This window comes from Sander vitreus, chromosome 19, assembly GCF_031162955.1.
Source record: "Sander vitreus isolate 19-12246 chromosome 19, sanVit1, whole genome shotgun sequence".
Lineage (NCBI taxonomy): Eukaryota > Metazoa > Chordata > Actinopteri > Perciformes > Percidae > Sander > Sander vitreus.
The window spans coordinates 14795285-14808614 of record NC_135873.1 but is presented as its reverse complement, the minus strand read 5'-3'; the positions used below and the strand labels follow the sequence as shown (position 1 = coordinate 14808614).

General features: G+C 43.7%; 1 protein-coding gene across 1 annotated transcript in view; it reads left to right on the top strand.

The window, feature by feature from the left end:
* fxr2 (FMR1 autosomal homolog 2) overlaps positions 1-11688 on the top strand; it is an 18209-nt gene extending 6521 nt beyond the window's left edge. Inside the window, exons 4-17 of the mRNA XM_078275645.1 lie at positions 217-288; positions 1735-1883; positions 2191-2284; positions 2672-2788; positions 2946-3116; positions 3237-3315; positions 3419-3576; positions 4335-4421; positions 6563-6782; positions 6929-7108; positions 7755-7949; positions 8108-8215; positions 8725-8813; positions 8918-11688. Of these exons, the coding sequence (XP_078131771.1) occupies positions 217-288; positions 1735-1883; positions 2191-2284; positions 2672-2788; positions 2946-3116; positions 3237-3315; positions 3419-3576; positions 4335-4421; positions 6563-6782; positions 6929-7108; positions 7755-7949; positions 8108-8215; positions 8725-8813; positions 8918-9028 (1830 nt within the window). The 3' untranslated portion in view covers positions 9029-11688. The remainder of the gene's footprint in view (positions 1-216; positions 289-1734; positions 1884-2190; positions 2285-2671; positions 2789-2945; positions 3117-3236; positions 3316-3418; positions 3577-4334; positions 4422-6562; positions 6783-6928; positions 7109-7754; positions 7950-8107; positions 8216-8724; positions 8814-8917) is intronic.
* The last annotated feature ends 1642 nt before the right edge of the window (positions 11689-13330 follow it).

Below are 13330 nucleotides of genomic sequence, written 5' to 3'. Positions count from 1 at the left end.
CTACAAAATCAACAGAGGAAACACCGCTCCATATCCACACACAACACTAGTTAGTTGTACAGTATGCATCCTGTCTGCTTTTTTGTAGCCATGGCCATGTTCACTGTCATGACATCTTGCTTTCCATTACAAAACGCTTGAAGCACACTTAACAGGTGTAATAGTTGTAGTTTTTTTAGTTGTCTCTGGCTCAGCTGTCGATCACTCTCCTTACAGGTTTACTCGAGGGCCAATGAACAGGAGCCATGTGGCTGGTGGCTGGCCCGGGTCCGAATGATGAAGGGAGAGGTAAGTGTGTTTTTTTTTTTTTTTAAATGAGATAAACAATTGGTAAAAGGATAGAAAAAGCAAACTTTATTAAACAATGTTTTCATCGCTGATGCACACGAAAACGGAGCATATTCTTTTTACTTTGGAGACGTGTTTGTCTTTAGGGTGTTTTTTAAATCTCCTTTCGACCTCTGCATGTGTCCATTAGTTCAAACAATATAGTCACACAACTGTATATTACGCACAACGTCATGTTGTGTTGTCTTGTCATAAACCACAGCAAATCCGGTCTTGTTTGCCTAATCTTCACGGTGCCTTGAACGCGGTGGAAGCACCAATGCGCTGAAGACCTTGTTGGTTTCTGAGTTTTAGTTCCTTGGGCTTTAAAGTTCCTGGAGCTATTTAGTTGAACAGGGCTAATATTGTTAAGAAGGAGATACCTTGAGTCAGTGATGAGATCCAGCTTCCTCTGTATCTCACGCTTGTAATAATTAGTAATAGAGGCGAAGCAGCGTCATCAGTGTTTTTGTGGTACTGCCAGTAACTGTTTTATTGAGCTTTAAGTACTGCCATATGCAGAGTGAATACAGGCGGCCTGTAGGAAGATAAGCACTGCTGGGTAATGAGCTCAAAGAGCCACTATGTCCTGATGTGGTCTGACACTGTACCTTCAAATTATATTTCCCATACACCCTGTGCTTTTTCTTGGCACTGTCTTCTTGTGACAACATGGATTTGCACCAGGCTCGGTCTAACTGGCACAGTTGGCTTATTTTGACGTATTTGTTGTTTGTTTTTTCATAAGTTTGAAATAACCAAGAACCAGAGTTGGCTCTTGGTCACCAGTACGAGTGGCAGGTTGAATAGTGGGTCAGTGTGATTATGGAAAGGACAGCGTTGTAGTGCTCCTGTGCCAGGGGTGTTGCTGCCGGTGTTGCTGCCGGTGTAGTGCTGTTATTTGGAGCCGTCTGATAAGAGGAATGTCTGCAGGAATGTCTAGCACTGACTGATGGCTTTAATTCTGTCCTTTTGAGCATGGAGTGTGCGGTGTTCATCTCACTGCCTCACTCTCTCCTGTGGTTCCCCTTTCTCTCTCTCGTCATTTTTTATTTTTTTTTTATCTTACTGTTACACACTCTGTTCCATCATTGAAACAGATTAAACTGGGAAGGGAATGTAGTATAGCTTCACTTAATAAAAAAATGAAGCTATAGATTTAATGTATTTGTGATGTAAAGTATAATTTCTTAATTTGAGAAAGCAGACCCCAGTTAACTTTTTATTTGACAGCAGATTCAGAATTTGTAACTGGATTGAATACAGCAGTTCCGCTCTGTATATAGCTTGGCATGTTTTTTGTTTGTTTTTTTCAATTCACATTGGTTATCTGAGCCGTCAAACTTTCATGTGTCTGACATTTTTGGCTACATTATTAAAAATCTGTATCTCTTGTGCTGTTTTCAGTTCTACGTGATTGAATACGCGGCATGTGATGCCACATACAACGAGATTGTCACAGCAGAGCGCATCAGGCCCCTCAATCCAAACAGCCCTTCCTCTCGAAACTCCTTCCACAAGGTCCCCATCCCTGTCCCAGAAGACCTGAGGGACATGTGAGTGTCTTTACATTGTCAAATGTACATCCTGAAGATAGATTTATTTGAATTAACATCAGCATTGCGGCATCTTAAGACCCAGACATTGAGCAGTGCTAGAGAAATTGCAGTAAAAAAAAGTAAATGATGAACTGAGATTTTCTTGGGTATATGAATGCATGATTCTACAGGTCGAAACACCGTTCTCTGAATGTTCAGTTATTAATCACAAGTTGTCTCAGTGAGCCGTGATGTTATAAAGGCCCACTGCTGCCAAATGAATAACAAGGACTGACTCTCCTGTGGATTGTTTTCTTGTCGACAGCTGCGAAAATGACAACATTCACAAAGAGTTCAGGAAAGCTATCGGAGCCAACTGCATCTTCTACAGTGCCCAAACACACGAACTCATTGTGCTGGTTAGTACTCGGAATACACACTTCAGCTGGGTCTTAACTCACCAACAAGTGAATGGACTTGATGCATATCCACAGATGAGGAAATAATACAAAGGAGCTGTAATAGATCTCACATAAAACTTTGAAAGGAATTTGTTGGGTATTGTTAAGATAGTTAGGTGTGGATTTGAATCCAGCTCATGCCCCATAGCTTGCCTGCTCTTCCTGCCTCTCTTAGGTGTTCTTTTTTTTTTTTTTAGACAAAACAAATACAATGACAAAAGTCTGAATCCACATTTTTGACAACTTTGTCAGTATTAAAGAATCCTTTTTAATATGCTCATTCACAAAGACTGGCAAAACAAATGTTGATAAACTGTAACTAATCTGTTTTTTGGTCATTCACAGTCTACAAATGAAACCACAGTAAAGCGTGCAACTCTTCTGAGCGACATGCATTTCCGCAGCATCCGTACCAAGCTTATGCTAATGTCCCGCAACGAAGAAGCCACCAAACATTTGGAGGTAAACATACTCTTTTTGCACACATCCTGTCAAATACACACTTAATTTTGCCTGTACGTGTGGATATTTGTCACTAAAACATTAGAAGCCCTAGCCAACCATTTTAGCTTAGTTTACATGATTGCACACAAACCGCCTACGCATCCCACCCCCCCAGACAAGTAAGCAGTTAGCGTCAGCATACCAGGAGGAGGTGAGGGTCAGGGAGGACCTGATGGGCCTAGCCATCGGCTCCCATGGTGCCAACATCCAGCAGGCACGGAAGGTACCTGGTGTCACAGCGATCGAGTTGGAGGAGGAAAGCTGCACGTTCAGGATCTACGGAGAGGTACGCTGCTTAATGAGCTTGTGTGCCATTGTACTGTATGTCCTTGCTATGTCAGTTCTTGTCCCGATATATATGGCAAGATGAAGTGCAATTTGGTCTGATGTTTGTCTTTTGTTCCAGTCCCCAGAGGCAGTAAAACAGGCTAGAGAGTATCTTGAGTTCACAGAAGACTACTTTCAGGTACCCAGGAACCTCGTAGGTGAGTGAGCTACATTCCTGAGGAAGCTCATTTTGTTGGTGACAGCATCCCACTTCACATAGTCCTTAATTTTTTTTTAAACCCCCCCCCCCCCAATGTGCAGGCAAAGTCATCGGCAAGAACGGCAAAGTCATTCAGGAGATTGTGGACAAGTCGGGCGTGGTCCGTGTCAGGATTGAGGGAGACAACGACAAAAAGCTTCCCCGTGAGGAGGTAGGCAGGCAGGGGGCAGGCAGGGACGACACTGCCAGCAGCAAAGAGGTGAATGGACCGCTCGGCTGGCCTCCCAGTCCCCTATAACCACCCCGAAAAGCAAAGATTAGTAGCTAGCTGCAGCGGAGTGTAAAAGTCCCATGTGCTGTCTGCTTTGACACCGTTCCATTCTGCTGCTTTTGTCTCTCTTGTTTTGTCACTAGCACTTAAGTTTCCATTGCTGTCAATACACACAGCCCACTGCACAGCATATGTCAGTTACGATGGCTGTGTGTGGGCACAACTGTCTTGTTGTCTCTGATGGGTTGATATGTTTCTGTTGAGTGTGCCTCCTGTGGTTTTTAAGCATACTAATCTTTCCAACTAAATGTTGTTTTTGACGAAGGTCTGAACTGTTTCCTAGTCGGGGATATCTCCCCGATAATGGTGCTCAGTGTTTATAGTGATGATTCAATTGTATTCATAGTGTCAAATCATAACAAGAGTTATCTCAAGACACTTTACAGATAGAGTAGGTCTAGACCACACTCTTATCATTTACAAAGACCCAGCAATTTCCCACGAGCAAGCATTTGGTGCAACAGTGGCGAGGAACAACTTGCTTTTAGGCAGAAACCTCAGACAGACCCAGGCTCTTTGTGGGAGGCATGGGAGTCACTGCTGCTACTTTGGAACACAGACACTGATACAGATATACAGACGTAGAGAAATATGATTCATAATTATAGCATAGATGATTATCTGTTTGTTTTGTTGTTTTTTTAAAGACACTCAACTCTTCATCTAACCTCTCTGTGTTTGACCAGGGCATGGTTCCCTTCGTGTTCGTGGGAACTAAAGAGAACATCAGCAATGCTCAGGCTCTGTTGGAGTACCACGTGTCCTATCTCCAGGTTAGTCGATCCTCCATGTTCACCAGTAGATGGCGGCACTTGCCTCTTTTTCTGTTCCTATCACTAAAAAAAAAAAAACGTACGTTTACTGCATTTCTGTCGTCTGCACTTGCTGCGGCCGTTTTTACTCTGACTTTAATTCCATAGAGGTGTTTTTTGCTCAGAATGTCTGGACATTTAGTCGAGGAAATGTTACGTGACATGTGGGGGTAAGGACAGGGTGCTGTTGGGAGATGTGGGCGTATGTGCAGGGTCATTTCGTATTGGTCACCTGTTACCCTCCTGTCCTACACCACATGCGGAAAGCTGCTTAGGGCACCTCGTTTTGCCCTTACCTCATGTGCTTTTATAAATAGCCCCTCTCTCTGGGATGGGGTGAAGGGTACACATGAGTTTAGATTACCAGCTATCTGGACCCTCAGCTTCCAAAAATAACACCAAACCCTTGCCCTGCCCCACTTCCTTCACGTCCCTCCGTGGAGGTTCAGCTGTTGTTGGTGGAGGCAGCTGTCGCACTGTGAAGTGAGACCCCCTCCTCCAAATAAGCCACCACTAAACCACCAAAAGAAACTGCTGTCATTGCACTGCTGCCATTAGACGCCAAAGCTAGAGCTGGGCAATATCTCAATATTATATCGATATCGTGATATGAGACTAGATATCGTCTTAGATTTTGGATATCGTAATATGGCATAAGTGTTGTCTTTTTCTGGTTTTAAAGGCTGCATTACAGTAAAGTTATGTTGTTAAGTCATTATATCCACATTACTGATGATTATTTATCAAAAATCTCATTGTGTAAATATTTGGTTGCGGTATCGATATCGAGGTATTTGGTCAAAAATATCGTGATATTTGATTTTCTCCATATCGCCCAGCTCTAGCCAAAGCCCACCCCCCTCTCTTCTATAAAGATGTCAGCAAGCAAACTGATCCATTGAACTTTATCCTGGCTGTGACTTTGTGCTGTGAGTGAGAGCATTGGTTGCACATGGTTGGAACGGTGGTTTGGGTAATCCCCGGCAAAATGATACTGTGTAGCTGGAGAATTGTTCACTGGCTCAAAGCACATCCAGAACATTTCTGCCGTTTTCTACCAAAAAGCCCTTTCCCAACCTTGATCACTACAACTAGTACGTTTAATCAAATCAGCCATCTGATAACATTTGGTAGGTGTTTCAACAGAAGTAGGTGTTCTGTCTAAATGGTTATTTTCAGGGTTCTTGCTGGGTTGAATTTGCCCACAGTCCCATCTGGTTGGAACACTGAACTTTACGCATTACTGCCACTTAGTGGTAGAGTGATAGACTTAATAACGAGCACAAGACCAGCCCAGGCCCACAGCAGGTGTTTTAAGACCATGGCCAAACTAGTAGTCGGCAGCAAAATCTGTTACTGCTGTGAGTTGAAAGCTGTAATGCTTCAATTGATTAATGTCGATTTTATAATCGGGGTTCCCGTTGATCCTGAAATTAGATTTTCAGAATTTAAGGTCATAAAATGTATTAAGTCTTATTTTCAATTCTGGTAAGTCTTAACATTTTGAGGTGATACCTAGTTGCATGAGACATATCCCCCCCAAGGAGTCACTTCTGTTATTTTTGATAGTTGCTAGAATCTGGATAATGTTTTTAGTGCAGAGCCACAACGGCCAATATGCGACATGGACAGGAGGGGACTTTTATTTTGGTGACCGCTTAGCTGGAGGTGTGAGTGTGAGTGTGTGAGTGTGTGTGTGTGTGTGTGAGAGATAACGGCCAGAACAGCTTCATTGTTTTACACCTTGTCTAAATTAATAATTCCATTTAAATTGATATCTTTTGGCTCGCTGGCCAGGTCACCTCGTCATGCTATTTGGCTCAGGAACCTTATGTTTCACTAAATGTTGGAAGATGCAATATGTCCTCCATGGTATTGGTGAGACAGGAGTAACTCACTTTGTTAACTTTATTTTTTTAAAGGCAGTTTATGTAGGTGCTTTTTGTTTTTCCATGCATTTTACTTATGGCCGTACGCCAAAGTGTATGGGATGCAGGGAGGAATGGGCATTTTGTTGAAACATTTCAATAAACCACGTGCTGAGGAACAGGCTTTGAAGTGTACACTACAACTCCAACTGTCTCATCGTCCCTTTCCTGTAGGAAGTGGAGCAGCTGCGCCTAGAGCGTCTCCAGATTGACGAGCAGCTCCGTCAGATTGGGGTTGGGTACCGCGCGCCTCCTAGTCGAACTGGGGGCCCTGGTGTTGAACGGGAGAAAGGCTACATGACAGATGACAGCAGCAACTCACTCCACACCTCTCGCACCTACGGAGGCCGCGGCAGAGGGCGTAGGCCCTCCAACAGCCAGTACTCTGGATATGGTGAGAATGAAGGGGCTGAATCATGATTTCAGCTGGACGCATCGGAGAGTAATGTAGACAATAAAAAGAAGAAAAAAAACGATTCTGTCATTTGAAACGTCCTGTGCTTATGTTTGTTTTTACCTTACTTGATCTGCTTGATCCAGGCACAAACTCTGAACTGTCCAATGCTTCTGAGTCCGAGGATCTTGGCGAGCGAGACCAGAGGCCCCGTGGCATCGGCGGCGATGAGAGAGGCTCCCGACGGGGGGGCAGGGGCCGAGGCTCTAACCCAGGACGAGGCCGCGGAGGGCCAGCATCCAAGCCTTCCAACTCCATCAGCTCAGGTAGTTCAAGCCCATGTTTAGGTTACCAACAAACCAGGGCCTTAGATTTCAACCTTTTACTGAGGAAGCTCAGCCACCACCGCACCAAATCCTGTTCTCAATTTAACACTTTGTCGTTACATACATTTGTGTAAAGGGCTGCACCCCCTTTATGCTGTATATAAAATGTATTTTTTATTTTGTAACTCATATGTGGATTGCGTGTGTGTGTGAAGCACTTTGTAACTGCGTGTTTTTAAAAGTGTAATATAGATAAAAGGTTACTTACTTACTAAGTTTCTTTAAATATCCACATAAACCACTCTTCACATCGGCAACAATTGGATCCACCGCACAGCGCTTATTTAAAAAGAACAATGTGGCATTAGGCTATATTCCAGTCCAGCGGGAGTGCTCACTCCACATAAAACGCTGCATTACATCACTTCCAGCAATCTTCAGGGAGAACAATGAGGCACAACAGCGTCACCGATCTGTTTTAACCAAAGTTACCAACTGTAGCTTTAAAGTCGGCTTAAGAAGGATACTCAATTTTTTTTTAAATAAGGCAGTCTTTGTGTTAAAACTAAAACAAAAAGAGTGAAAAAGAAATGAGAGAAGATAGTAGAAGTGTAGTTGCAATACTAATTTTCTGTGGCACATCCAGTGCTGAGGGACCCAGACAGTAACCCGTACTCCCTGCTGGAGGGTGAGGGAGAGCTGGCCGACGCAGACATCAGCGAAGGCATGGGAGGAGATCGCCGCAGACGCTCCCGCCGCCGCCGCAACGACCAGGAGCCCAGCGTGATGGACGCCGCTGCGGAGTCGGACGGCCAGGCCGGCCCCAGCGAGAACGGACTGGGTGAGAACTTTAGTGCTGTATTCTCGCCTCTGTTGCATAATCATTTGTGAACCAGAAACGTTTGCCGTGGCTCAGAGTAGGAATGCACCGGCACATTGTAAATCTCTCAGCTGTGACTTTGTCGGAGATAGTAACCCTTTCCCTCATTTGACTGTTAGATGAAGAAGCGCGACCTCAGCGCCGCAACCGAAGCCGCCGCCGCCGTAACCGCGGCAACCGCCCAGAGGGAGGTTCAGCAAGCCGTGACAGACAGCCAGGTGAAAGTGGTGAGTCGCCATGTTTTACGAGTCAACATTTTCCTCTTCAGAATGACCAGGATATTCTCTTATCAATAAAATCCTCTTCGATCATGCTTGTCTTTGCAACGTGATATCAAGACTTTGCGTAAACACACACGCCCACTTTCTTTAGCCAACTGGCGTGTTATCTGTACGCATTTTGAGCTATCCGCGTGTATGTCTACGCTGTATACGGCAGACGTAAACATACACGCCAAGTGGTGTGTTATCTGAACGGCGTTGATAAACACGCTAAAAAGCGAGTATTGCGTCTTGATAACATGCCAAAAATGGCATACGAATTGGCGTGTCATACATACGCCACTTCATGAGATCAGTCTGGTCTTTGGCATTATAGTTAGTTATTATGGGCTACAGGGGTGCTGATAGAACATCTTAAAGTACCACCAGGGCCTTCGGAATCTCTTTCTAAGTGTACTGTATGTACAATGTAGCTCCCAGCAATTGTTCTAGCTAACCATTTTCAATGTTTTCAGTGACTGTTGCTGACTACATATCCCGTGCTGAGTCCCAGAGCAGACAGAACCTGCCCCAGAAGGAAAACCACGCTGGCCCCGAGCCCAAGGTACAGGCAGAAACACCCATTTGACCCCGGCCTTAGTTTTCTTGATATAAATCCGATTGTTGTCCATTGTCCATTCTCACCTTTTGCCCCCCCCCCCCCCACAGGAGAACGGGACCAGCGCCACAAAGGACGAGCGAACACCCTCCAAGGGTTCCCCCAGCAAAGGCAAGACCTCGGCCAGCGAGACCCTGACCTTGGTCAACGGGGTCTCGTAAAGAGACGGCCCCGTCCCTCGCGAAACCCAAGTCTAGAGCAAGACTCCATGGCAAACTCTGTCCCTGCTTGCATTAACTTAAACCTTAAACAGATGAGTGAAAAGTACCTGACAAAATACCTGAAATCATACTATGAGAGTGAAAAAGTACAAAAAAACGACAAAACGCATCTACTTAAAAACACACGTTAATGGTGTATGCTATCCTATCTATCAGTACTTAGTGCTTATTTAAAAAAAAAACACAAAAAAAAACTAGCTTGCCAAAAAAGAGCTGGTGGATGTGACTTGATTTTTAAAAATACTGAAATACGAGAAACAGGACGAGACTTTTTTTGTTTGTTTTTTGAAACCGTTGTCTTTATTTGTCTTTTTTTTTTTCTTTTCTTTTTTTTGTTAATTTTGTTCATTGTTTATCACTGGTTTGGACTTGGCGGTCGCTCTCTCAACCAAAACAGACGCGTCTCTTAACAGTGTTAAAGTACAGACTAGAGAGATGGAAGCTGTAGGGAGTGGCGCACAAGCAGACAGTCCAATAGCTTATGTGACGCGACGTTCGCACACTGAACCTGGGAGTGGAGACAGACAGACAGATTGGAATATTGATAGACATTGTGCCTTGAATTTGAAGAAAAAAAATAATAATAATAAAAAAAAAACTTGAGTTTTCCATTTAAGTTTGTTTTTTGTTTCCCAAGAGGAAGAAAAGAGAGAAAGGTGGTCTTCCAGGGTTTTATTTTTATTTTTTTCGGTTCCAAGAAGAGAACAGACCTGTGAGGGAGTGATTTGTAAAAATGAGTGAAAAGAGGATACAGAAAAGGAGGGAGTGGCTGGCCAATGTGAGGGGGAAAGTCCGGTGCCAAACACGAAATTCAAGGCGCTTGTTCTCATTCCGAGTAGAATGGACGGCGTAGGGGGGGTCAGTGCGCGCGTGTACGTATGTACGTGCGCGCGTGTGTATGTGTGTGTTTGTGTGTGCACAGTTGCGATATTTGGCAACCACAAAACAAAACTGGGGAGGGGTGAGGTAACAAAAACGTAACGCAGCCCTGGGCGGGTCGCACGCACGGTGAGGCATCTCTATTTATCAACAGGCCTAAGGGGGGGGGCCTTCCTCCTCCTACCTGTTCTAGGTCTTTTTTTGAGGGTCCAGGGTGGCTCCCATACAGCCTTGTAAACAGGACAAGCTGAGACCAGACAGACGGCAGACTTGAACTATAGATTTAGACTTAAAGACAAAACTATACCGTGCCTCTTTCTCTGTGTCGGAGGGGGCAGCGGTGCTAGCTTCCAGCCACACTTGTGTCTTGATAAAAAAAAACAAAAAAAAAACCACTGCAGCACACAGCTCCGAATGCACACGAGGGCGAACCACCTTTCTGGGACAGGTGCTGCTAGTGGGGGGGAAGGGCCTGGAAACTGCGGACTGTGGGGATTGGGACAGCTTCAAATGACCTGAGAAGCCACATGACACACAGGCTCACACTTGCAGGATACATACAATAGGCATACACGGCAGGGGTGCGTGCAAGTCGGCGCGGTCGCCTCGTAATGGCGCAAAGTAGAGGACCGCAACAGAAAAGCTGAACAAAACCAAGCGTGGTGTCTGTCTTGTTCCTAGCAGTTTGGGTTGGCAAAATGGAGTAAGAGAGGGACTCGAAACCTCCCGTGGCTCTCTGCTCATATTGTTACTGTTGTCTTGGTTACCGCTCTCAAGTTCTTTTTGTTGCTATTTCCACATCTTAGAAAATATGAAATAAAAAATTGAAGTGAAATCAACCTCTTCTCTGGAGATGAACTTTGATTTCTCTGTCTTGTGAGTTTGCAGTCTATTTTTCTAACTTGCATGGCGTTTTAGTTAACGACTAGTAGGTGGTGCCTGTCCTGTGCATGAGGAAAGGGTGTTAATTAATCTGACTTACAAAGCCATTGTTTCATTCACTAGAATTGCTGCTAATGTACACATTGAATGTCCAACTAACGTAGAAACTCTACCTAGAAGAGAGTGAGACTATTTGTGACTTTTTAAAAAAAAAATAAAAAAAAAAATAAAAAAAATCCTTTCCTTCCCCCACCCGCCACTCATCTGCCCAGAACGCCCAAGTTTCTATCGGTGGATTTGAGTCAGGAAGGGACCCACTCCTTCGCTCACAAGTTTTCGGAGTCACACACACACACACAAAGTATTAAATTACAAAGGGCAACATTGTGCATGACATGCAAGCGTCCACATGACCAAAGGTTTTGAGAGACAAGATGAATGGGAGTGTGGTTGAGATGACCCAGATGCTGCTGTCATACATTTCTGCTCACCTGTATGTTGTGTTTTTAAAGAATGAACGAGCACTTGAGTATTTGTACCTTGGTTCAGTTGCATGTGTGTGAGTGGAGGACGAAGCCCTATCTGGAATGTTTGTGTTTACCTTGATACCTCATTGTGTGAGTACTGTATATCCTAATGTATCTGTATCCCTCACGTCCTGTTGAAAGACTGCTGGCTGCTGTGTGTGTGTGTGTGTGTGTGTGCGCGTGCGTGTGTGTGTGTGCGCGTGTCTGTGTGGATGCTGGTTGTACAGTCGACTCCTCACTCTGTCAGATTTTGTCTCTGGTTTTCTCACTCATGTTCTGATGGCAATAAAGGACTTTTCATTGTTTGGTATACATCTTTTCTGAACAGTTTGTTCTTTTTAGTATAGGCCCAAACTCTGACAAAAGCAGCCGGAACAAAAAATCAGTTGAAACATTTTTTTTTTTTTTTTTAAGTAATGTATATTATACTGCAGTCATTTAAGCAATTCAATTACTTGGTTACAAAAAAAGTGTTCACTTCAGATTTTAAACTATGCCAATTTTGAGTTTATAGACGCATGAGTGAATTCCAGCTGTTGTAGACAGACTGTAGAGTGACTCAGCAGGATATTTACAGCATCATGGTTGTTTGACTGTTTTCTGGACCTACAAAGACACTGGATGTGATGCATCTTTCCCCGACCTGTAAATGATACTCCTGAGCACACAGGAACGTGCACGGCATCTGTCAGAAGTATTTGCTCCCCTCTTGGACTTATGTAATTACGTGTTTGACAGGCATGAACAGAAAAACGTAAGTGCCGGAATAAAACATTCACTTTCCAATCAAAAAACTAATAAAGGGACATTCTTAACACATCTGATCAGGAGTGTGAGCCTACAATACAAGAAGGGCAGTAGGGAGTCTTAACACTGTAGCTCCAGAGACACTGAGACCCAGTGTACATACAGCAACTGTTGGCTGGGTGCTTCGCCAGTCAGCTTTATGGCAGCATGGTAATCTATTTGCCACTGTTTTAAAAAAAAAAAAAAAAAAAAATCTGGGGTGAGTTGGATGGCATTTGGGAGATTCTGAAGCTGTATTTTTTCTCAGTGTGGTTCTAAGTTATTCTTGGAATAATAATACACTGTTCACCCTTACTATTTCCTGGAAAGTTACCTGCTGTCGGAGATGAACTTGTTTTCTTGGACTCCCATAGGGATGTAGCATCTTTCAGGTGTGCTTTTTTCTTTTCTTTTTTTTAAATGATGCTTATGGGATTAATCAGAGGAACGTCAGCAGGAGTGACAATGGCCAGAGGGCTTGTTCCTCCCAAAGTCTCCAGACAACAAGCAGTGCTTGAAGACGATGCACGGATCAAATTAGTAGCATTAACTAAACTGTTTAAATATGAAATGTATGTATCTATGTTGAGTCTGGTTTGCTGAATTCTGTCTCACGTCCAAGCCAGAGAGGAATTCAGAAGACTGCACTGCACAAGCAGGTATTGATTTCAAGTATCACTCTTAGAATATCATTAATCACGTGTCATTTGTTTTGTCGTTTCCCATTTTACTGAACTTTTCATATTCTCAGTGTCAGTTTATCATGCATATAGTATTCCTCGAACGTGCCTTGGCTTCATTGTGAGTTTACATTGACCTATTCAGCAATATTGTATACTTTCTAGATTGTATATAATGTGCAACGGTTTACATTGTTGCTGTGCCAGTTCAGTTTTTTATCCCCATGAGAGCTATTTCTTCATGTAGTCTTAATGGACCAAACAGGGACAGAGAGATCTGTCTTTTCTGTCCAGGTGAAATTCACACATGGAGAGTGGTGACTGGCAGGAAATGGTTTCTCTCTCCGCAGGAAGTGAGTCATGAAAATGCCAACGATGTTTTTTTCTGTTTAATTTCAGTTTGAAAAGGATATGCATGGGGATATTTAAAAAGAGTTGATCCTTTCTCTTGGGCTACATTGTGTCACAGATTAAGCTACATATTTAAA